At 37.6% G+C, this 26845-nt stretch overlaps 1 protein-coding gene across 1 annotated transcript in view; it reads right to left on the bottom strand.

The window, feature by feature from the left end:
* Positions 1-21128: 21128 nt before the first annotated feature.
* LOC149233259 (putative protein phosphatase 2C 44) overlaps positions 21129-26845 on the bottom strand; it is a 36142-nt gene continuing 30425 nt past the window's right edge. The window contains exon 4 of the mRNA XM_089382136.1: positions 21129-21203. Within this exon, the coding sequence (XP_089238262.1) occupies positions 21129-21203 (75 nt within the window). The remainder of the gene's footprint in view (positions 21204-26845) is intronic.

A 26845-nucleotide genomic window follows, 5' to 3' on the forward strand; every position in this document is an offset into this window, starting at 1 on the left:
AAGTGGAAGGCAATCCAAACCTGGTGATTATAAATTGATCTATGAACTCAATGATATTTTTAGCATTAGCCGTCTTTAGTGGAACTGCTTCTACCCACTTAGTAAAATAATCTTTTGCTGTAAGGATATATCTATGCTTCTTAGAAGAGTGAGGAACGATCTCACCTATTATGTCCAATCCCCACTGATTGAAAGGTTGCTCAATGTTAACCGGCTGTAGTGGCAAGGATGGCTTCTTTTTTCTCCCAACAGTAGTTTGGTAGACTTGACATTTGCTCACGTAACTATGCGAGTTTTTAAATAACATGGGCCAGTAATAGCCTGCGCGCAAGATTTTATGTGCAGTAACATCTCCAGCATAATGTCCGCCTGCTGGCCCATCGTGGAGTTCCTACAAAACTTTTTCAGCTTCAGATTTCTCAAGACATATAAGAAGAACATAATCATAATTTATTCTAAAAAGAATAGCATTTATGAGCTGATATTGTTTGGCTTTCAACCTTAGAGCTGTTTTCTTAGTATGCTCAAGGTGTGAAGGAGCATAGGCGTTCTTAAGATAATAAATGATATCAGCGTATAATGATTCTACATCATTTAGGCTTACCTCGCACATTTGTACCTCTGCAGATGGAATTTCAGAAATTTGCGACGCTCCAGCCAGCATTTTGCAAAAGCCTTGGCCTCTTACAATGTTCGCTGGTTTAATCTCAATGTCATATTCTGTAAGGCAGTAACCCAATCGGCCCTTTTCTCACCCACATCCTTCTGTACTAGAAGATTCCTTACCGCTGGAAACGATACTATAATTTTAGTATGGGTTTTGAGTAAAAAAGGTCTGAAGTATTTGACTGCTTTGAAAACAACATAAGCATGTTTCTCCAAATCTGAATAATTTAATTCAGCGCCCTGTAAATTTGAAATGAAAAAAGCAATTGGGGCTTCCGCTTTTTCTTGATTTGCTTGAGTGAGTATCGCAGCATATGACCTATCTGAGGCAAATGTATATAATGTAAAAGGCTCTAAAAAATTCGGAGTTGTTAAAGATGGAGAATTAATAATAGCTTGTTTGATCAGGTTGAATGGTTCATGTTCATATTCACCCCATTTAAAATTTGAGTTCTTTTTAATCATGGCTTGCAAAGGAGACACGATTCATGAAAAATCTGGAACAAATCTCTTTACAAAGTTGATCTAACCAAGGAAAGATTGCATGGCTTTTTTGTTGTGAGGTAGGGATATTTCAGAAATCTCTTTGATTCTGTTGGAATCGATGTGAATTCCGGATTTTGACACTATGAATCCTAGAAGTTTTCCTTCACTTAATGCGAAAAAGGATTTTTTCGGGTTAAGTGAAATTCCATACCTTAACACCGTTGGAAGATTTGTTTTAAATCTCTAAGATGGTCGCTTCGTTTCTTGGAATACACTGTTATATCATCCAAATAAATTACTACAGATTTATTTACTAAACCTTTGAATGTGATGTCCATGGCTCTCTCGAATGTGGCACCAGCATTAATAAAACCAAATGGCATCTTTCGATATGCGTATGTGCCCCATTTAGTTCTAAATGTGGTTTTTAATTGATCATCAGGATGTACCAACACTTGATTGTATCCTAAAAATCCATCCAAGAAAGACATTAATTCTGAGCCCGCTAGTGCCTGCAATATCTATTCCATAGGTGGTAAAGGAAAATTATCTTTTTTGCAGGCCTTGTTAAGGTTTCAAAAGTCAATGCAAATCCTAATATCTCTGTTTTTCTTTCTAACAGGTACCATATTGGAGACCCATTTAGAATGTCTGACAGGAAAGATTATTCTGGCTTTCAATAACTTATTGAGTTGAGCCTTTATTTGATTTTCTAAATTGGGATGGATCTTTCTCAACTTTTGTTGAACAGGTTTTTCATTATCGATCATTGGAATAGTATGTTGGATGATGGAAGTGTCGTATGTTTTGAGTTCATCATAGTTCCAAGCAAAAACATTTTTATATTGTCTCAAAAGACGAATATACGCTAATTTTTCTTCAAGGGCTAGGCCGAGACCTAGATTAATGTTTTGTGGTTTGGCATTGGTTCCTAGGTTTACTAATTCGTAATTCAAGGTTGAACTTTGGAGTTTTGAATTGGTAGACCTTTTAAACCGATCTTTCAAATCGTACAGGTCTTCTAACTTGACTACCAACTTAGGTATAGCATTGTTAGTGCTATCTTGTTGCAATTGTCGATCATGTTGGTCTTCATCAATTATTTGATTGGAGTAGGATCCTTCAGATGTGAGGAAATTTACGATATCAGGATCGTCGTTGAATACTCTCTAATTTGTGATGTTATCAGAAATGGATGGTCTAGACTAAAATCTTCTGAAGGAATAAGCTTAGAAGCTACGTTAGCCAAAAGGTCTGCACTTGCATTCTGGAGTCGGGGAATTGAAGAAATATTAAATTCTATAAAATGCTCAGTCAGATTTTGAACTAAGGATTGATAATGTTTTAGATGACCTGATAAGCAATGTATAGTATTACATACCTGTCTGACTACAATTTTAGAGTCTCCGAAAACTGGAAGGTACTTGACGTCTAACCCGATTGCTTTGTACAACCCTTGGACCAAAGCCTCATATTCTGTTGTATTGTTGGTGCAATCAAATTCGAATCTGCATGTTAGCATAATTTTATCTCCTTCTGGACTAATTAGAATTCATCCTGCTCCTTCTCCTTCGTTACATTTAGAACCATCAAAAAATAATTTCCAAAACAAAGATTTATTTACAGGACTATCTAAAAAATTGATACATTTTGAACTATCAGTTCGAGAAAATTTTTTGACATGGGACAAAACAGAGTGTTCTAAATAAGGTGATGTGATAGCATTAAAATTGCCAAGGAAAGGATCTACTAAGTAATTTCCAATAATGCTACTGCTATATGCTACTGGTTCATTTTCCCCCTCTAGCTCCATTACTATGTATTTCTGATGTAGTTCTCGTTCAACTTTTATTTGATTTGGTTTACCATTGTAGGGCAGCCACATGTGCGACCAGTCAGTTGCGAAGTATCCATGAAGTTTTTCTGACCAATCCCTGCTAAGAATTAAGCCATAAAATTTTGGAATATCAGCAACTAAAATGTCAATAACTTGACATACCTTTGGGTTGGATGACAGCCTTATGGTTACTTGATTTAGTTCGCCAATCACTTCGACTTGAGATCGATCTAGCTGAACTATGCACACAGCAGATTTCTGTGGTTGAACGTTTAACTTGGCACATATGGACTTTGGTAAAATATTCGATGAAGCACCAGAATCCACCAAGCAATTGTGCACATTTTTATTGAAAATTTCATAAGGAGAAACAGGGGAGTATGAGATCTCGATCTTCCTCCAATTAGAGCGATGTCATTTGGATCAATCTTATTGATTGCATTAGCTGGAGGTCTTCCCATATTATGAGAAGCTTGAGAAAGTACAGCGGCAAGCAAAGGTGCAACTGGCACAGTATGTAATTCTTTAAACATTATCTTCTGTTGATGCTTTAACTTGCTTAATTCGTAAAGAGTGATGTTGGCCCTAGTATTTTTCATATCTTATATAATAGTGTACTCCATTTCATCTGACACGATCAGTGTTTTAAATGGAGTTGATGCATCTGTTTGGACTGGGCTGGTTTGAGTCGCTTTAGATGTCATTTTCTTTGTTGCGACTTTATCCTTTATTGCATAACTTGCACTCTTTGGCTTAGGGGTAGTTTGGGGAGGATCAAGCTAATTTCTACTTCGTGTGCTAACTGGGAATACTTCTTGATCTTCTTCTTGTGGGAGGATGAAATCCCACATTCCTTGTAACTCTACAACTTCTTCTTCATCGGTTTGCCCTTCAGTGGCAATTTCCTCTTCCTCTTCTTCGGATTCAGCATTTGAAATAGCATTGGGTGGCTTTGAATCCATTGAAGGGCCTCTTTTAAAGCTCTATAGGGCTTTTTTGAAGAATTTTTTTCTACTTGCTTCTTGATGTCGACCATTTCACTGGACATGGTCTTCAGAACTTTTTGCAATCCTTCCAAATCGAATGGATCTTTTGTTTGTTTCTTCTTGGAATCTTCCTTTGATGCAGCAACATCAAGGGTGTTTTTTATTTTGTAAATATGTTAAAAGGGGGTGTGATAATTTTTAATATTTTATTAATTAATTTGAATAAAATAGGAGAAGGTGAGGATTTTTGTAAATATATTTTTATTTAATAAAAGGATATGAGGGAATTTAATTAGTTGAAGGATTTTAGGGATAAAGATCTATCCTTTAGGGATGTTGAGAGATTTAGGGGTTTGTTGAGGAATTGAAGGGATTGAGCATTTAATTAAATGATTTTTTTAAATTGTATAAATAGGAGGGGGTTTTGAGAGAAAAACACATTGAGATTGAGAGTAGGCTTGAACAGTAAGGCTGTAAGCCTTCAGCAATTGTGAAGGGCCATCAAATGAAGATCTGGCCAAGGCGAGAGGAAGTTTGTAAGTAGTTTGCGTAATTAATGAAGAATTGATTTTGTGTTAATTTCCATTGTGTGATTATGAGACTGTTGTTTCTGAATTGTATGAGATTAAATAAGTCGAATTTTGTGAGAGATTGTGGGATCGATCTGAAATAATCGATGACTGACATGGTTAAAATTATGACATAAACTTATGGAAAGTTGAACACATTGAATTGGGTGACAATTTTGTGGGATTGATTGTAATCCAAAGTACTGAGTCTGCGGGGTTTGTAGGGTTCGGTTCTTTTGAATTTAATTGCTGTTAATACAAATGTATATGGAGAATTATTGTTGAGAAAACTCGATTTGATAAACAAATGTCAGATCGGTTGATTGATGAAGAAACATGTTCAGTTAACATTAATGGTTGAATATCCATCGATCTATTGAATCTATGTTTGTGTACAACAATCCAGAATTGAAGAATTCGATTTATGTTTGGAATGTCATGTAGCAAGAACCTACATTGAACAGAGAAATTTGTCAGAGGGGTTTGATTCTAATATCGACTTGTTTCTTTATCTGAATGTATTGCTCATCGCTGTGTAAAGAACACCGAGACCGAGAAACCTGTGAAGCGCAAGAAGACGAGTTAAGAAATGACATCGATATTTATTTGTTGCTATCAGCGTAGAGGAATTGTAATTTAAAGATGCAGGAACGGAGTATCAGTCGAATCCATAGGAGACTGATCGACAATTGTTGAAGACGCAGTTAAATTTGCAGAGTATTTGTAAAGATGCAAGCGGAATGTTATAAACCGGATGCAGGTTTGAAAGGAATTGCGTGGGCCAGATTGTCCATCGTGGAGTTCAAAGTTATTGAGTGATCAAGTTCAGGATCTGCAAATCTAAGTTCCTAATAGATGAAAAGGGGTCAAATGAAATTATTTTAAATCCAACGCAGAGTTGAAAGGACTGTTGGTCTTGGAATACATCAAAGAAATTGGAGCCTGGTGAAGAATTCGGAGCAGACAGAGTTATGATTGACTCTTGAGTGAAATCGATTTTGAACATCGATTTCTTATGTCTAAATATACTGCCTTAACGCCGGAAGATTTAAGATCAAATGCTGACATTTGAGATTATAGTTCCACAGCAACTACAGAGGGTGAATTGGTAGTACAGAGAACCTGTGTTATTGGTGGATAAACAGGTATGAAATTGGCATTCAAATTGTTTGGATTTGAGCTTGGTAAAGAGCGCACATATAGATTGCAACTCTAAGTTTGAACAGTTTATTGAATTGCCAATGAATTTTATAAACATGAGAAATTGTAGTGCATTGAGTTAATTCCTCAATTCAAGAATTCATGTATAGATGGAACTCCATTATGATGATGGCATTGACTTATGGAACGTTGTGGTAATTGGGTGTGTAATGTTTCAGAATTTGGGGAATTGGGTTTAAGTTGATGGACTTGAATCTGTATGTAAAGGCTTATGGGGTTGATATATATGAACATTCATGTTTGAGTCAATGGGTTTATGGTTTGAAACATATGATTGAAATGTTTCCGCATTCAAATGATAACTTGTGAAATTGCCAGAAATTGAAAGATAAGCTTCTGCATGATAGTAGAGGATTGCCAGTGGGTGAAATGTCTTAAAATGGAGATTTTGATTAGCAATTTACTGAGATGTATTTTGTCATGTACAAATACATGGAGATCCTGGGTATTGCAGGCCCTTCCTGCGTCATCCTTGAAGGTGACTTTCTTGGATTTCCATTCCTCTATCGGGGATTTCTTCTCTAGGGTTATTATACGTTTCTCTACTGCTATTGATTCTTTCATGTTTTCGACTAAGGTTGTTTTATTAGCCCTATCCACGAAGATTTCTATGTTTGAGGGTAAAGCAATGATATACCATTCACTTCGTACTTCTTCGCTAGGCTGGGAAGCAGTAGGAATTTTATTTAGGATTTTATTGAAACGTAAATTGAAATCTTTGATAGGCTCTCTTGACTCGGCCCTAAGGTTAGATAGGTCGTTGATTAGCGTTGTCGTAGACCTGTCATCACCAAACTTGGTCAGGAATTTCTCTTGGAAGATGTCCCAACTAGTGATAGATCTAGAGGGTAATGAGAAATACCATGATCCGGTTGTTCCTTGCAGAGTATAAGGAAAAATTCGAACAACAACATCTTCATTAGTAACCCCATTAAGATTAATGGATAGCATAAAGTTGTTTATATGCTCTTCTGCTAGCATGCCTGCCTCGGGATTAAACTTAGACAACCATTTCTCAGGATGGGCTGGTATTTGACTCAAGGGTGCAGGCATTAAGGCTGCCCCAGGGTTATTCCATGGAGATTGGGCCATTGCTGAACTACTAACAGAGGAAAGTGCAGACGATGATTCCTGCGGTTGGGAAGATGAGGATATTACGATTGCAGATGATTGAGGAGGAGTTGTGGGGGTTCCAATGGACGGATGGACAATGATCTGAAGTGGAGGAGTGGATGGTTGACTTCACGGTGAAGAGGTTGAGATGGATGATGATGATGAAAGAGTCTCGCTATCGGACTCCTTAGGTGATTTCCTTGCTTTTTTCCTTGTGGGAAGAGGTAATTTGGTTGGTTGAACACCAAACTTTTCACTCTTTAATCTGGTCAAGGGATGAGCAGGGTTATATTGAGAAGTCATGCTGCCTTGAGATTTATCAGATCTTTGAGGAGAAATAGAAAATTGTTGAAGTTTGTGAATCAGAGATTCAACTTCAGGAGGTTCAATGGTAGATTGTTCTGAAATGTCAGGGTTTTTAGCAGCGATTGATGCTCCAACGACTTCTAACTCTGGATTTAAGTGTAATGGAGAAGTTGGGGGAGATGGTGAGGGCGATTTACTCTCAGAATGGTATTCAGATTTAGATTTACTTGCCATTCATAGTTCAAGCCCTCCTTCTAGCGCCAAATATGTTGAAGCCCCAAAAATCGAGTCTACAACAAGGGGGATACCCACCTGGTCTGGACCTTGGTTGGCAGCTCCTTATCCGTTTGGTATAGCTGGTCCGACTAGGGATATGGGACCAGTTTCCCAATCTATGAGTGTGTGTGTGTGTGTGTAGAATTTGATATTCCTGATCTAACAGTTCCTAATTAATATATTCTAATTCTAACTTTAATCTAATGCTATTCTATTCTAATAAACAACAACATCTAAGTCTATACTAACCCAAGATGTAATTTTTCTATTATGCGATCTAAAAAGATTTCAAATAACAACTGGTAATAAAGATCATTCAGCTATTATGAGAAAGGAAATCAATAAGGATGAACCACTTCGCATAAAAAGTTAGACGAAATAGTTATGAAAAACATATCGCATAATGAGCTATTCATACATTAAGCATAAATAAATAGCTATCACCGTACAAAAGTGCCAAATGATAACTCAGACATTCATACATTAATATATAAACAACTAAAAATTGTATATCACTTTAACACATAAGCAGAAATGGTTAAGAGATAAAAGTACCATTTATAACTAGTCCTACTCATGAGCTTCAAGCGACAATGATTTATCTCTCTTTGCTCTAACATCCACTAAGAGTACAGAAGTGCAACATCAGTAGCAGATATCAAATGAAAACATCAACAAATCATGTTCCATTCATTCATCAAAACCTCCTCGGAGGGTGCAAAAGTGCATGTTCTGAGGACAAGTTTTTGATAAATTTCTGGACCCTTCTCTAAATGCATGAGAAGGGTTTAAATACTACTAACTAAATAACTTATTTACAAAAATTCAGGATACGGTTTAAATGACCGTCATTTTTCTAAGAAAAAATAAAGCAAAACTATTTCTAAAATTAAATCTAATATCTAACTATTTTTGCATTTGCTCCTTAATGTTGCAAGCATTCAATATTTGCTTGAGTATGAGTCGGCTGACTGTCTTCCGCTTTAGTTGAGCTAAGCAAACAGAATTGGCAAGAGCTGGCACCATATCCTTAGCAAAATCGATGATATACTTAAGAGTCATCCACTGACTATGTGGCTTTACCATGTATGCCCAATAATAATCCCAGTTCAACTTGGTTAACACTTGGATTGCTTCTACCTTTTCTTTAGCTTTCTGTTTCCAGTTTGTTTTTTATCATTGATTTCTTGCAATTTTCGGGCTTACAGGTGACTGAGCAGTTAGAAGCTTTCCTTCTCGAGCAATTTTCTCAGCGATGTGCGATTAGCGCTAGGCGCTAATCGTGCATCGGAAACTGCCTCCGTTCTTTGATCCGGGCTTCTCTGATGCGTTTTTCGCCTTTTGCGCCTCTTTCTCTTATTGGGTATAAAGCTCAAAATTTGTAAAAATAATGATTTCGTGAGCTCTTGACCCTGAGCATTAAACTGTCTGTCTCTGATATCAACATCGCTCAGTACCCATTTAACCATGGTTGTATATGAAAGATCTGTAATGGATGGCTCAGCAACATTTTGTGAATCTGCGGCTTTGTTGCATGCAGTATCTATTTATAAGGGCGCCTTTTCTCTATCTTTGGACATTGGAGCCTTACCCTTTTTCCCCATAGCTTCCTGCACATTGCTTTGTGTAACTTTTGTTCTTCGTTCCTGCAGTTCACAAGTGAGGAGAGAGTAATGATAATAAATAATGACAGGAAAGCTTTAAATGCCACAGATATGCAAAAACACGCCATCTAATGTCAACTGGCTCTTCGAAAAACACAAAACCATATTTTACTAACAACTGGCGTGTAATTCATTAATTATCATTAAAGCGCGTAATCAGTTCTTGGTTTATGGAAAATGGTTTTTCTTGAATATCGAGCCAGGAAAATCTGCGATGGAATGTTTCTGCGATTTGCATCGCAGTATTGCATATCGTTGTATCGCATTACCACAATATCTTCGTGCTGTTCTATCGCAAGGTTGTTTGATCGCAATATCGCAAAGACTACAGATCGCAATATCGCAAGATCGCAGATCGCTTAATCATTTAATTGTTATGTGTATTTTATGCGATATGTGATATCGCATATTGGCAATTTTAGGTTTTCCAATCATGAGTGCTCATTAATACGTGCAATGCAATGGAGTTTCGCGTCGCAGTTGATTCTCTAGTCATAACAAGACAAATGTGAATTTGTTTGATTAAAATATTTTGAATTTTTTTATTCAATGGAGTCATGATGTTTCTCATTAACCCAATTGCAATGGAAGTAGATTCATCCCCTGTAAGCATTATCAAATGGAATTGAATGTATTTTCAGTTTGTAATAGTTAGGGAGAAATTAGGAGGTTGAAAATGACTAGAAAAATAAATGGAGTCATGGTGTTTGCATCGACCAAAATTATTCACTGTTACCGTTCACTCTTTTATGAAGTTTTCAAATTACAAAAAGTAAGTTGATTAAGATTCCATTGTTCCCTCATTTTTCATTTATTTAAAAACTCAAAGAAAAATGTGATGTTGTGGATCATTTGGTATGTAAAGGTAGAAAAAAATTTCCATTTGCATAAATTAGGATTTCTCCATTCAAATAGACTATGAATGTTTCTTATAAAATGGCTTTTGATTACAATGCTACAAACGATATGAAATAAAATGACCTAGATTATAAGCCAAAATCCTCACGTGACAAGAAAAATAGGCAATCCATACAAAATCCACATTATAATGTGGTTGCAACAAAAAACATATCACACCCCTATCCTTGATGGCCTCAAAAATATTTAGTTCCCAAAATTTTTCAGTTCACTGCTTGATCCAAGTAGGATGGCTTACCTAATAGTGTTTTGTTAGGATGTGTTTCATTGTTTCCATATGATTGAGCCCAATTTTCCTCTTGTATCCATGGAGGAATTGAGTACCCATAACTCACACTTGCACTACTAACCCCTGCATTAAGTGGAGGTTTTTGATAAGAATACATAGGATTCACACTTGCATTGGTAGGAATATAGACAGTGGGTAAACTCTGATTCTGATAGTGAGGCACTTGAATTCTTCTGAGGTCTTGTAATAATGGTGTATTTTCTACAATTTGGTCCAATGTGATTGACATCATTGTGGTTTCGTTAATTATTATTGTATAATTTGTTGAGATTTTCTTTCTTTCTTTTCCATCCTTGCCATTTGTTTTTTATGGTCCATCTCTTGCCTTAATTTCTCTCTTTCAAGCCTTTCCTCAGCTCAAAGTTGTGTTGCAACCCTTGCCTCCTTTGTTTTCATGGCTAAATCCTTCTTTTTTCTGTTTTAATTCTTGAATGTCAATTTTTTATTTTCTAGACTCAAGTAATAGGGCTATATAGTATTCTGAGGTGAATAACTATGAACTTCGGCCCAAATGAATACTTCCTGGTGTTCCATGCTTTTTTCTTCATTGACACTATCTCTACTGGTAGCTTTAGGAATCAACCAAGTAACTTCTCATTCCTCGCCACCTCCATGTCATTAGTTGAAACTTTCCTTTCAATATTCAGGACAATTTATTGAACTATATTGTTCTCTTCATATGATTATGTTGATGTTGCTAGAAATATGTCAACCAAGGGGGCCTCCCCAATGTGAAGTTCCAATTGGACCTCAAACTATTTGGAGTAGGATCCCCATCCGAAGTATCATCCCAAATGCCATGTATCCTTTTATATTTTCATTGGCTACAAACTTTATCACAAGAGAGTAATACACAGGTATTTTCGTGTCAGTGAGTATTCCTTGTGAAATGTTCAACTATGGAAAGTATCAAGATCCTTCTACCAAAAGGGAAGAGAAAAGTGGGCCCTTTAAAGAGAAGTAATAGTACTAATCTAGAAAATTCACACGAGCATATACATATGAATGAATTATTGATCAACCAACGAAATAGTTCACAAGGAACAACTATTGTTAAAACAAATACAACACACCTTCAGAAAAACAAGTACCAAAGCCACCGAAATAGTTAAATTTCCTTAATACAGATGAAAACAACATACATTGCAAACATTCAAAGAATAATATTACAATATTGATGACATGTGCATGAAAGAGTGTTGGCTTAATGAGCTTCTGAATTAAGTAAAAGTCTGAAGATACATCAAGACAATGAACATAACTAGCCCCAATAGTGGAGCATCAGAGTAGTCACTCGCTCATCAAAAAAAACTTTCTTCCTCTCCAATGCCTAGTAGGAGGAGCCAAAGTGAAAAGTCATTTACATGAGCCACATGAGGGTATATATATAACAAATGGTGATCCATGACCTTCCTCGGGACTCTTTTAATTCTTGTGACCTTTCGTCTTCCTATATGATTTAGTACATTACATAGATGTCTCTTAGAATTCCACTTTAAATTAGATTTTCCAATATAGAATTTACATAATATAAGAAATCATGTGGCACATGATGATTCCTGATGGGACATGGACTACATGATGATGTGTCACTGAAGTTGTCCTTATTGTTGCTTTGTCTTCAATAAATATGTATCTAGCACTTCGTCTTCATGAAAGATATACTTTATTTTTTCATATCCATACTCCAAAGGGTTGTGAATCGGTATGAAGTCTTCATGCGGTCCTAACCTTTAATATTTTGTTGTACTTTGGTGTTCGTTCGTCTTCTCGCCTAATCATCATCTTACCTCTTTAACTCCGTAGGTTTCTTATAGCATGGTTTCCTTCTTCTTTTCATCCATCATAATCCTTTCATCATAAAGTAGAGTACTTGCAACTAAAACCACTCATGATAAGATGACACCAGTCCGAAAACTCCTAATCAGACATGATTCATGAAATCACTTGTTAGGAATATAATTGGATGACGAATTGAGTGCTTCACTTTGGGATTATGCAGATCCAGAGGCCAAGGTCTAAGACTGAGGCTTGAGACTGTGCAATGCGTAGTTTAGGATGACTAGGGTCAAAGGATTACGCAATTGAGGGATTTAAGACCTCAAGGTTGGGGGTTAAGGCTTGAGGTTACCTAGTGTGCACTTCTTCAAGGAGAACAAGCTGGTAGATCACACAGTTGAGCGGTTCAAAGGCTGAAGCTTGAGGTTACCTAATGTGCACTTCTACAAGGAGAACAAGCTGGGAGATTGCATAGTTGAGTGGTTCAAAGGCTGAAGCTTGAGGTTTGAGCACTACACAGTTATGGAAGGATAGGAGGCTAGATAATTACACAATTAAACATTTCAATAGCTCAAGGCTAAGGCTTGAGGTCTAATATTGACCAATGCATAGTTCAGGCTGGGTTGGAGATCAATATTGCGCAGTTCTAGACCTCACAGGTTGGGCTTAGGCATTAAAATTACGTAGTGCACCATTTTAGGAGGTAAAGATTGTGTAGTGCGCAATGTTAAGAGGAAAGGTTGATGCTTTAGGGTTGAGACTACGCAGTGTGCAATTCAAGAGGGATGGATAAGGATGAGTAGCCCGGTAAGGGAGTTTTCCCAGTTTTGACTAAGTGGGGGATCAGTGAAACGAAGTCGAACAAGAACAAGACTTGAGCATGATCACACACTTATATTACTTGATGACACAACATAGGAAACCCACAACACATGAAAAAAATACTTTCCTCAATGCAGCAACATTGCGACTACTCACTCCAAGTGCGACACTAAAGATACACTTTGTGACAACAATGACGACACTTGTGCGACAATGCTCGAAAATTTGAAACTAAGTGCGATGTATGTTTACATGATAAAAAAAACTCATTAGCGCAAATATCACTCCTAAAACAAGACAAAACTCCACTTTACATGATAAGCGACAACTTCGCATGCCAAAAGATGACATTTTCTATATGAAAAGAAAAAAGTGCAAAAAACACTTGAGATATGTGAATGATGATGAAAGCAACACATGCTAGAGTGAAGATAACATGAAAATGACACTTGTGAAAGAGGAGGTGTGAAAAAGTGATAGTTTGAAAACTCACCAAAATACAAGTACACACACGGACCGAAGTGAGAAACTGTCAATGGAAATGCACCCTAACTCTCGACATGAATTGAACATTGCACGGGCACTGTCTTTGTGGATTGTGCTAGGTCTGTTCATGCTTACGTCAAGGAATTTGCTCATGTTTTCATTATGGATTGATCATGTGTGAGCAGGTGACTTCGAAACTTATAATCCAAGAAAGGATCTCAAAGAGTTAACAGAGCATTAACTAACCAAGAACTGACTACAGAAAAACTGATCGCAAGATCCATATTAGGCTCCAAAATTCAAGTATAGGAAAAATTTTAGAGGGTGTTTTCCACAGCGACAACACTTGGCGACACACTAGTAGAACTTCAACTTATCTACCTTGGTAAATTATTTCACGTAGGGTCTAATTATTTGGGGACTATTTATTCATCATTGAGATCACTTTGGTTTCCCCACTTACCCTATGTATAAACATAGTCCCCTTTATCCTTCATCGATTGAACACAATCATATAGACAACCATATCACAATGTCTTGAATTTGGAGAAGGGTAATGTAATTCACGAGCTTTATATTTCCAAATTATAGATTTTCATCTCTGGTGTTGTTCCACTGCCAGTAGGCCTAAACAATACCCTAGCAGAGTCACTTTAGGAACATAAGCAATACACTACTACTAGCGAGCCTGGGTAGCACCCCGACAGAGTTGCTTGCTTCACTTCCCTACACATGAGTCCTTTCTCTTCTTTCACATTTTATTTGTTTATTTTATAAGGCCTCTGCATTGACACTTATTCATTTCATGGGTGGAAGGGGGATCCCAACTTATTGAGAGCAGAAGAGGTTATTCCTTTAGAGAAGCATAATGGTTTTCTCATTTAAATTTTTGCCTTTTCCTTCTCTACTTGATCGGATCAACATGAAAAACACTGAAACATAAAAAACTGATCATAGGGATGAGGTTTCTAGAATAGACATAGATATCATGGTTTGACACAGAGCTTTCCGTATAGAAGGATCATATTTTCCTTCAAAAGATCATCACCCAAAATATAACCAAGATGGACAAAAAGGACTTATAGTTAGACAAATCTTGCAGTGTCACAAAGCTTTTTTCTATTTGGCCACATTTTCTTCGAGCCAAAGGGAATATCCTTCATGCAAAGTCTTATTAAACAAAACACAACAAATACAAAAATACAAAATAAGAAAATCAAAAGGACAAAACAAATAGAGGCTAAACCAATCAACAGAATGCGAGACAAAAAATAGAAAATAAATGATAGACTACGAAATTGAGTGCAGGATACATGTGCAAGGGAAATTAATATGCAACTAGACCTACTCCAAACCCAACTAGCTAGAAGGTCAAGGTCATGTATAATGATATTTTCCAATGTAGCCACCATAGCTTCTCCTGACTTGCATACACAAAGATATGATCGATTCAAACTGATATAAAGAAATCTGTAATAGAAAAGATAAGAACTTGAATAGTTTGCACAATGGATTGAAAGTTTCTCCTTTCAATAGAAATATGTTGCATAGTCACTACTTCTACCCAGCTTTCGATCTTACCCTTTTGATGAAAATCATATTTAACCAAACCTCAGAAGCTTCTTGTGAATGTATCTCCATCTACACTTCACTTCTTAGCAAGCATGAGAAAATACTGAAGCTTGTTATTTGCAACAAAGATTTCTAAGTAAGATTTCTCCATCCATTCAATGATTGGATTGTGAAATTCAAAACAATCCTCTTGAGAAGTTTGATATCCTTGAAAAGATGAATTTTCAATTAGAAGCGCGGGATCAGGGTGATAATATTATAATGGAAAATGGATCTAATCATATTCAGACGACATGTAAAGATAGTGAAGACCTTACATAACCTTCAGCAAGTGCAAAAGTGCCTCAAATGCTTGACAAGTACCCGGATATATAGATGTTAAACCATACAGATCAAAGGATGTAAAATAACTATCATTGGATGTGCTAATGGGAAAATGGTAAGTTGAATGATAGTCGTCATAGAAAAAATCATGTTCAAATTGGCTGATTAAAGCATCAGATTCCTAGTTTGTGATTAACAAGAATAAATAAACCTCAATAGCTTCACAAATTCTCTCCATAATAGAAGAATCTTCCTCACATGTTGACTGTAATAAACCATTTTCTTGTAACTAGTTACACACTACATTAGCATCATAATCATCGAAAGGAGTGAAAAGGAATGCTAGTATAGCAATCACATGAAACTAGTCAGGGTAAAATGAGTGAAGAAGAATTTGACTAGTCAAATAACCCATGCATTCACTAGCCCTCAAGAAGATTTCAAGTGTAATGAAGAAAAATATTAGCAATATAAAATTCGCAAAAAAAACCAAGAGCTAACAATTCTGAAATGCATTTGATAGACCTGATTCCTTCAACAAATATAGTCTTTGAAATAATGGACATCACAGTTCCTTTCTTCTGTGAGAGATACACAGTCCAAAACTGAGTTAAGAGTAAGAGCTTTGCATGGAAATGAATCAACTGAAATAGAATCTTGAATCCAATCATAAATCGAATCTTGAAAGTTCGAAAGATTATATCTCCAACGGCAAACATATTTCAAGAAGTAATCTACATCGAGTGAAACCATGAAGAGAGAAGGATTTTGCAAGGAAAACCAAATATGATTTAGTTCAGGATCTTACCAGAGTTGCGAGATCTCGATATAGCCATCAATGAAAGTTGAAGTGCCTCAGCTTCCTGACAAGTCTCAAAACTTTCAAGGATTATAAAATCACATTCTGATGATTGAATCATATGATGCAGGATGTGAGGATAGTTTATTTCACTAATTTCATTGATACCACTACCAACTGGATGGAAACCATCTCTGTTACTGATTTGATCAGATTGTACAACTTCAACAACTAAATTAATCAAGTAAAAAGATTCTTATGATCGCAAATATAGGTATATATGAATCAAAGTGATTTCATGAGCGAGTTGATTTGAAGAGTTGTATTCATGTAAAACAAGGGATGAGATGGGATGGAAAGGATACTCAATGATATGATTGTTTTCTCTCTCATCATGGAAAACCTCACTACCTTGGGTCAATTTAACAATGAACTCATCTGATGAATAAATTGAAGAGCATGGAGAATCTTCATCTCATGTAGATACATCACAAATAAGGGAGCATAAGGGATAGTGATATGAAGAGGAAGTTTCGATAAGAATGTTTTCTTCAGCTGGATCAAATTCAAAATCTAATTATGTCAAATCAACATCTTGTAGAGGAACCGAAAGATCAGTTGGTGCACTTGGGAATTCATCATCACCTACATTGATAGATCCATCATCATCAGAGTGATTGTTGCCCAATGCTACGGATGTGAAAAAATTGATTTCAATTAATTCACTACTAAGATTATAGGATTGTAATTCATCCAATAATGTAAGAGTGTCATGTTGACATGGACTTTGAAAAAAATAAGAAAGGTTGAAAGAATATTCATCTTCCTTCTCCTCTACTCGCGAAATGCGGCGATCTTGTGCCAATTTACTTCTTGGATTTGGAAGATATTGATTAGGCAGATTGGGGGACAAGGGGTCATGAGAAAGAGATAGTAGAGGATGAAAAGTTTCCCAATCATATTCAAGATATTTATTCGTGGTAATAACATCATACTGAGGAATGGATAAATCAGGCTTCACCATAGGCTTCATGAACCATTCCAAGATTTCCTCCATGGGATTTGGACCTTGAAAAGGGGAAGGAGGATGAGAAGATGGATTGGGAATTTGATTTGTATATTTCCCAAATTTATTATCATTGCAAGGAGGAACCCAAATTGGAACTAAAAAGGAGAAGGACAAGGAACATAAGGGATAGTAGGTTCCTCCTCTGCAATTAGGGGTGTCTCATGATTTACAAAAGTTGGGGAAGCATAAACATCAACTGGTTTGGATTCACCTTGCAAAGAGATATGAAACAAATGCTCAAATTTTGCTTGAATAAATCCAAATCCATGTCTTCTTTAGGAAATTCATAACATAAGTGAAGGAATCCATTAGAAAAATGATCAATTGTTTTGTTGGATCCCATTCTAAGTTGATTGATTCTTCTATTAAAATATTAGTAATCATACCTATCAAAGGATTGAGGAATATCCTTAAGGAAATGATGAAAATAATGGATGGAAGAAAATGGTGAGGTATGACACCATCGATTAACACAACCTTCAAGGGTGAGGAAGAAAGTGACACATGAAAAATATTCATCATCAATTTTGTAATATTCACATAATTTAAGAAAATCAGAGATGTGATTGGTTATGGATGTTCCATCCTCACCATAAAACTTTATTGGAGACAAGTGATAAAGAGGTTCATCTAGGATTAAAAGTTTACCAGGGTATAGGTTATAAAAATACTCCAAGATTATGATTTCAGGATGAGCCATTTCAGATAAGAGATTCCAAATAGACTCAACATGCATAACTTGTCATCTGGCACTCCTTCTAGTGCCATTTTGTTGAGAGTGCTAGAAATCCATAAACCAAGGGGGTCTCCACAATGTGAAGTCCCAATTAGACCTCACACTATTTGGAGTAGGAGCCCCATCCGAAGTATCGGCCCAACTACCATGTATACTTGTATATTTTCCTTGGCTACAAATTTCAACACAAGAGAGTAATAGACAAGTATTTTCAGATCAAAAGAGAGTATGCCTTGTGAAATGTTCAACTGCGGAAAGCATCAATGTCTTTCTACTGAAAGGAATGAGAAAAATGGGCCCTTTAAAGAAAATTGATAGTACTAATCTAGAAAAGGAACACGAGCATATACATATGAATAAATCATTGATTAACCAGCGAAATAGCTCATAAGGAAGCAATGCTTGTTAAAGAAAATAAAGCACACCTTCAACAAGATAAGTACCAAAGCCACTGAAATAGTTCAATTTCCTTAACTGTACAGATGAAAACAACATACATCGCAAACATTCAAGGAAAATTCTTACAATATTCAATACATTGGCATGAAAGTGTGTTGGAAAAATGAGTTTCTGAATTAAGTAAAAGTTCTAAGATACATCAAGATAGTGAACACAACTAGCCCCAATAATGGAGCATTAGAGTAGTCACTCGCTCCTCCAAAACAAATATCTTCTTCTCCAATGCCTAGTAGGAGAATCCTAGGTGAAAATTCCTTTACATGAGAAATGATGGTGTATATATATCAAATGGTGATCCATCACCTTCCTTGTGACCCTTTGACTACCCTCGTGACTACTTGATGTCTTGTGATATTTCAACTTCCTACATGAATTTTCACATTACATTGAAGTCTCTTGGACTTCCAATTTACATTGCATTTTTCCAATATAGAATTTGCATAATCCATGAAACGATGTGGCACATGATAACTCATGACAGGACATTACATGACATTGATGACATGGAATCCATAATGATGTGGCCATGCCAAGCCATACTTCTTGCTACTTTGTCTTCAATAAAGATGTATCCAACACTTCGTCTTCATGAAATATATATTGTTCTTCATATCCACCCTCCAAAGGGTTGTGAATCGGTATAGAGTCTTCATGTGGTCTTAGCCTTTGATCTTCTATTGCACTCTAGTGTTCCTTCATCTTCTTGCCTGCTGATCATATTATCTCTTTAGCTCCATAGGGGTGTTCTAGCATGGTTTCCTTCTACTTTTCATCCATCATCATCATGTCATGATAAAATGGAGTACCTGCAACTCAAACCACTCATGGAAATTCAATATAAATCTGAAATATCCTAATTTAACATGCTTCATGAAATAACTTGTTACGACTAGAACCGAGTGAAGGATTGAGAGCTTGACTCGGGGATTGCATAGTTCCAGAGGCCAAGGTCTAAGACTGAGGCTTAAGATTACACAATGCATAGTTCAAGATGGCTAGGGTCAAAGGATTGAAGAATTAAGGGGTTTGAGAGCTCAAGGTTGGGGCTTGAGTCTTGAGGTTTCACAATGCATAGTTTTGGAAAGAGAATAAGTTGGGAGATTGAGCAGTTGAGGGGTTCAAGGGCTCAGGCTCGAGGCTTGAGTAGTAATTTTTCACACTATGTAGTTGTGGAAGGACAAGAAGCCCAGTGATTACATAATTTCATAGTTCAGGAGCTCCAGGGTGAGGCTTGAGGACTAATACTACACAATGCACATTCGAGTTGGGCTAGAGATAACTATTGCGCAATTCTAGAGCTCAGGGGTTGGGATTAATTACTGTGATTTCGCAATGCATAGTGATGGGAGGCATAGACTTCACATTGCATAGGTCTAAGAGGCAAGGTTGTTTCTTTAGGTCTGACACTGCATAGTGTGCAGTTCAGGAGGGTTGGATGGGGCTAAGTGGCCTCATCGGGGTGTTTTCCCAGTTTTAACTAAGTGTGGGCAAAGTGAGATGAAGTTGAATAGGAACAAGATTTGAGCATGATCACACACTTAGATTACTTGACAACACACCATAGGACACTCAAAACACACGAAAAAACATACTTTCCTCAATGCGGCGACATTGTGATAACCCACTCCAAGTGCGACACTAAAGATACACTTTGCGACAACAGTGACAACACTTGTGCGACAATGCTCGAAACTTTGGAACTGAGTGTGATGCATGTTTACATGATACGAAAAAATAATTAATGCAAAGATTACACTCTGAAACAAACCAAAACTTCACTTTAAACAATAAGCGGGCAACTTCTGATGCCAAAAGACGACATTGGCTATATGAAAAGAGAAAAGTGTGAATGATACTTGCGATATGTGAATGATGATGAATGCAACACATGCTGAAGAAAAGATAACATGAAAGTGACACTAACTAAAATGAAAGCAGGCAAAAGAGACAGTCAAAAACATGAAAATGACACTAGTTAAAGCGGAGGAGCGCAAAAGTGATAGTTTGAAAAAATCATTGAAATACAAGTAGAAACACGACCCAAAGTGAGGAACTTTCAATTAAAATAAACACTTACTGTCGACATGAATTGGACATTGCATATACACTGTTTTGGTGGATTGTGATAGGCCTATTTAGGTTTGTGTGAAGGAATGCACTCATGAATTCATTACGGACTGAGCATGCATGAGCAGGTGACTTTGGTACTTATAATCCAAGAAATGAGCTCAAAGATTTAACAGAGAATTAACTGACCAAGAAGTGACTACGAAATGATCGATCACAAGATCTAAAATAGTCTCCAAAATTCAAGTATAGGTGAAATTTTGGAGGGTGTTTGTCGTAGCGACAACAAATTCCTCAATATGTGCACTATCTTCTTCCATTGATCTATTGTCCACAAAAAAAAGAACAATTTCATTGTTCAATTATGTTAGTTGTGAAGAAATTTTGATGCTTTCTTCATTGTTTCTTGAGACACCATGTTTGTTTATATTCATCGTTCCAACCACGATGGTGGGGCTACATGGCTTGGCAATGTCAATTGGTCATTATTCCTTCCTAGTGCAATATCAACAATGTATTTTTTAACCACATTAACATTTTCAGTTGCATGATCAAAAGAGTCGTTAAGAATATCAACAGTTAAAATTCCATGTGCTTCAGTTGGTAGAAGAACCTCAATATGGTATTCTTTTTCACTTACATGTTCATCATCATCACCATATAAGTGTCCTTGAGAGAGGGAAATTATATAATTAGCTGCAACTGCATCTTCTTGTTCATCCACTTCTTATTGCATTTCAACATTTGATTGGACATTACCTTCTTCTTAACCATTTACATGAAACTCCTGGCTACAATTAATAGCATCATAGTTCAGTGGCCATATTCTAGTCCTCCTAAAGCTAGCCTTGATATTTGATGGTGTGAGAGCCCTTTCAAAGGCTTCCCAATCTCTTGTAGCTCAAACCTTTTCACCTCAAACGATGGATTCTTTGTCATCCACGCAACTCTCTCTGACCTGAAATAGTTCTTGAAAGGGCCAAACACACTAAAATCAAGGGGTTGCAATATATGAGTGGTATGAGCAGGGAATGTTATAGGTTGATGTCCAAATTATTTCCCTCCTCAATTGTTTGCACAACAATGTGGCTTCCATAACCATCTAAAATCAATAGGTGTTTGTTCTTAGGTGAGACACCACCTGTTATAGATGCAACAATGTGACAAAGCCAATTTAAAAAAGTTCCTTAGTCATCCATGAATGGGAATGTGCAACCATGTATGCACCTAGTTCACAGTTGTATATATCGTTTTTCAGTTGATTTTTACCTTTAAATAAATAAAATCCTGGGATTAAAGTGTCAATTGCATCGAAATAACATAGAATAGTTATCCACTCCCTGCTCTTAGGAAAAATATTTTGCACATTTCGGCTGCCTCTCTTGGAAATTACCCGCATGCCACAATTTGTTCCTACCTGTAAACCAATTTCATCATATTTCCATATATGGTTTGTAGCATAAGAATAATTATTGTATGCACCAAAAAGAGTATAATAGAATTTAGACACAATTGTAGGGTGTATATTTAAAGCTCTATCTATGTCAAGGCCCTCAACTGTATGCCATACAAGGTCTAGATGCCTTTTTTTAAACCTAAACCACCATGATTTACTAGGAAACCCATCTTTAAATGGATTTGGCCTCCCCTGCCATATCTGAGCAACTTTGGATTGGAGTTGTATCAACTCTAGCCCATGTCCAAATTGGGCCATCACCTTACACCACTCAACCACCTCGAACTCCTCCTCTTCAGTCATAACTTTAATAGGCCCTCTATGTTTTGTATGAGTGAGCCCATTTATCAAATAATGTATTAATGAGGGAGGAATACCATGTTTCTTTTTCCAGATGCCCAAATTGAATATCCATTAAACTTTATGTCATTAGTTGCAGCTAACATGTCTTATTTTTTCTAACCTATTATAATATTGATCTTCTTAGCTGAGCTATCCCCTTGGGTTCTGGTTGATGATGGCCCTTTGGTTGATGGTGGGGCAACATTAGCTTCTACTGCATGGTCATCCTCAACAAAAAATTTAGGAGCATTTTTTACACTCACATCACGTGTCCCATCCTCATCTGATGAAGGGCATCACAGCTAAGCACCCTGGTCACTCGCCTGCCACTTCTCCTTGTACGAGAAACGTAACTAACTCCTGCCATAAATGCAACTACCTACAAACATATTACATGCATATAGTTAACAATAATTTAAATTCTTCTGTTGATAATGCAACAAGATGGTGGAGCTTAGTGGAAAGAAGTCGCCTTCACTAAGTGGGCCCACAGGCTATTTTTGGCGCAAAGTTTATTTTTAGACTATGTCTGTTTTTAGACATATGGATCATGGTCTATGAGTTGCAGGATGCTATTTGTGGATGATTAGTCATGTTGGTAAAAATAGATGGACTTCTATTTTTAGACATATAGGCGGTTTCTATTTTTAGACCACTAGGCTAAAAATATAACAATCGAATATTATTGTCTCATAATAATATTTGGACTATAAACATTATCTTATCCTCTTGGAGCACTTCAGTTTGAGCTACAGAGGTGGCACATGCAGCTGTCAGAAGGAAATATGATTTTCTTGTGGGTCATTTGAGCTATTGCATGCAGGACTTCAGTTAGAACTCATGTGGTTGAGTTTGGTGGAGTTGATTGTGGAGTTGATGGAGTTATGTTCAGTTTGACTTGGTTAAACTAGTTATATTTAGTCTAACTGCAGAATACACTAGTGATGAGTGATGTGAATTAATTATTAAATTAATTCACTAATTATTAGCTCATAAAGAAACTAAAGAATACATCAGTTAACTCAGTGCATGGACAGTTCAATGGAGACAGGTGTTAGAGGTTGAGATTGTTATCAGTTGTGACTATAGTTGTGCATGAGATCTTGCAAAATTAGTGGGATTAAGTAATTCCAATGAGGATTGCGTGGTTCAGCCAAGGAAATACGAGTTTGCTTCAGCCATTCATCATTATTCTCTTTCAGGATTGCGCAGTGGAGGTAGGCAAACAGTGGAGGAGATTTGAGGCATCGGATCTGAGCTAGTTTGTCTGTAACAGGTGGAGATAGTACTGAGTACTTGTAAGGAGTATTGTACTATGTATTGTTACATGTTCTCAATCAATATAATATACAGATAGTGTGGGGTTTCAGCTGTATGCTTTCCCCGGGTTACATACTATGTTAATGTGTGCATGCAATTGATGTTTCATTGTTTTTAATGCTGCTAAATTGATGATCAACATAGAGGAGGTTATGTATTATGCATGTATTCCGTAATAGTGTATAATCGGGATAATCTCTGTGAATAAGTGATTAATTATTCAAAATTTCTACATGGTATCAGAGCTGTTGATCATCATATCTATTATTCAGAAAGTGTTTACATTTTATTTCTTCAAGCAGAGTCTGTAATCGGGCCAAGTAGCCTCTGGATTCATCCTTCCTTTGGAAGGTGAGATATCTAGTAGAATCCCATACAGTCAATCTTTGTACGAGAAATACTTTGTTCTCACGAATTTTAGATCAAGAGGCGGTTGAGTTTTGAGCTGGTGGAATTCGAATTTGCAGCAGTGTTTTCTTGGTGTCAACGTTGCAATGTCTTTCAATGGATTGCGATTGGAGTATGCTCTTGAGGGCAGCTCGAATTATATTACATGGAAAGACAAGATGGAGGCAGTGTTAGATGATAATGGGCTGAAGGATTTCATAGGGGCTAAGGTCCCAAAGCCTACTGATATTGCGCAAGTTGATGCTTGGCAAAAGAAGACAGCAAAGTGTCGAAGGATTCTGTTGGAGGGCGTGAAGGATCACATTGTGTCCAGCCTACATGGAAAGGCTTCTCCATACTTGATGTGGAAAGCGTTGACAGATCTATTCCAAAGGAAGAGTGATCAAAGGAAGCTGGCGCTCAAGGATAAACTCAGAAACATTAAGTGCGAGAAGGGAGACAGTATGCCCAAGTATCTCACGAAGTTCACTCAGTGCAGGGATGAGCTGGGAAGTGTGGGGCTGACTGTCGATGATGAGGACTTGGTGAGCTTGGCTCTCCTTGGTCTTCTGAAGAGTTGGCATTCCTATCAGGACTCTGTCAATGGTCAAGAGAAATTTCTAGGATGGGAGAGGCTTTGGTCAGATCTTGTGCAGGAGGAGATCGGGCAGAATACCAGGGACAAATCTTCATCAAAGGGACCTGATGAAGAAAATTGTGCTTTGGATGCCAAATAAAATAAGGGGAAGAACAAGAAAGCTTCTCATTCCGGTGCAAAAGGCAAGAAGTAGGATATGTCCAAGGTGAAGCTCTTTCACTGTCACCATCACAGACACTATGCCACTAATTGTCCGCAGAAGAAGAAAATTAAGAAAGTTGTTGGATCTGCAGCAGGAGAGGCCTTAGCCTCATAGTTTGAGCTTGATTTTTCGTTGATCACATGCTTGGTATCAAGTGTGATGGGATCGGTATGGTTCTTGGATAGTGGTGCGTCTTTTCACATGACAGGAGATCGAGATTTGTTTTATGATCTGGAGGAGAAAGATCTTAGAGTACACATCGAGATGGGCGATGATGGTAGATACAGTGCGACCGGTATCAATACCATTTCCTTTGAGAGGGAGTCTGGTAAACCCTTCGTATTGAAGGAAGTGATGCATGTTCCAGGATTGAAGAAGAATCTTATCTTTGTGGCGATGTTAGAAGACAAGGGATATGATGTTGCTTTCAACGAGGGAAAGGCTTTCCTCCGCAGTAAGACAACTCGAGGAACCCGGAAGATAGGGGTTCGAGTGAGGAACCTTTATCAGTTTCATGTAGATGGCTGCGCAGCAATGGCATGCAAGGTAAAAGGATTGGTGAGCCAGGATGATGGCAAGCTGTGGCACAGGAGATTGGGTCACCTTCACCATGGAGCCTTGAAGATACTGCATCAGATCACTACTGGGCTTCCTAAAGGCACTCTTACGCAGTCAGATCAATGCAAGGGGTGTACTTTGGGAAAATTTGTGAAAGCCACCTTTCACGAGAAGGATAGTCGTGCCACAACAATCCTTGAGAGAATTCACACAGACATGTGTGGACCTTTCTCAGTAGCTTCGACAACAAAGCACGAGTATTATGTGATCTTTGTTGATGATTTCTCTCGAAAGTGTCGGTTCTTCTTCATGCAGAAGAAGAGTGAGACATACTCAAAGTTCTATGAGTTCAAAGGACTGGTCGAGAAGGAGTCGGGGAAGAAGGTGAAGGCTCTTAGGAGCGACAATGGTGGTGAATACATCTCTAGCGAGTTCAAGGATTTCTGCAGCGCAAAAGGGATTCGAAGAGAGCTCATAGCTCCCCATAACCAACAGCAGAATGGGGTTGCTGAGCGAAAGAATAGAACGATCATGGGTGCTACACAGGCGATGTTGTATGATCAAGGCCTACCCCTTCACTTGTGGGCGAAAGCATGCAATACTGCAGTATATGTGCAGAACCGTTGTCCTCACAGGATACATGGCATGAGTACACCCGAGGAGGCTTATTCTGGTAAGAAGCCTAATCTTTCTCATTTGAGGATTTTTGGTGCTAACGTTTACATGCATGTGACGAAGGATGCCAGGAAGAAGCTGGAGCTAACCGCAGAGGTTGGGATATTTGTGGGGTACACTGATACGCCCCACAACTATCGTCTGTATTTGCCAGACAATCGCAAGACTGTTGTGCGGCGGGATATAAAATTTCAGGAGGAGAAAGCCATGAAGTGTTCGCTTGAGAGGGAGCCGCACTTGCATGCAGATGAGGAGCTATTAGTTCCTAAATATGAGCTTCAGGATGTGGATCAACCACAGGACGAAGTTCATGGAGTGGAAGAGACCACTCATGCAGCGCCAACCATTAGAGGGAAAAAGCGCTTGACAGAAGCTGAGAAACTAGCTTAAGATGCAGAGAAGGTTGTAGGACCACCTACAGCTCAACGTAGACAGAGACAGTCACCTGATTGGTACACTAGATACATGGCTCTTGTGAGCAAATGTGTTGTGATTGAGCCATCCTCTTTCGAGGAAGCTGTGGAGGATCCCGCATGGGTAGATGCCATGGTGGAAGAGCATGATTCGATTGTCAGAAACAGTGCATGGGATATTGTCCCAAGATCGGAATGGAAATCAGTGGTGGGTTCGAGATGGATCTATAAAGTTAAGCAGGCAGCCGGCGAGAGTGTGGAGAAGTACAAGGAAAGATTTGTTGCCTGGGGCTTTTCACAGATAGAGGGGATCAATTATGAGGAGACCTTTGCACCTGTCACAAGGTATTCTTCCATACAGATGATTCTTGCTCTCTCAACGTAGATGGGGTGGCACATTCATCAGATGGATGTGAAGACTGTGTTCCTCAATGGATTCATTAAGGAGGA

The sequence above is a fragment of the Pinus tabuliformis genome, chromosome J, assembly GCF_031772625.1.
Source record: "Pinus tabuliformis cultivar Carrire ecotype Pingquan chromosome J, CPIR1, whole genome shotgun sequence".
NCBI lineage: Eukaryota > Viridiplantae > Streptophyta > Pinopsida > Pinales > Pinaceae > Pinus > Pinus tabuliformis.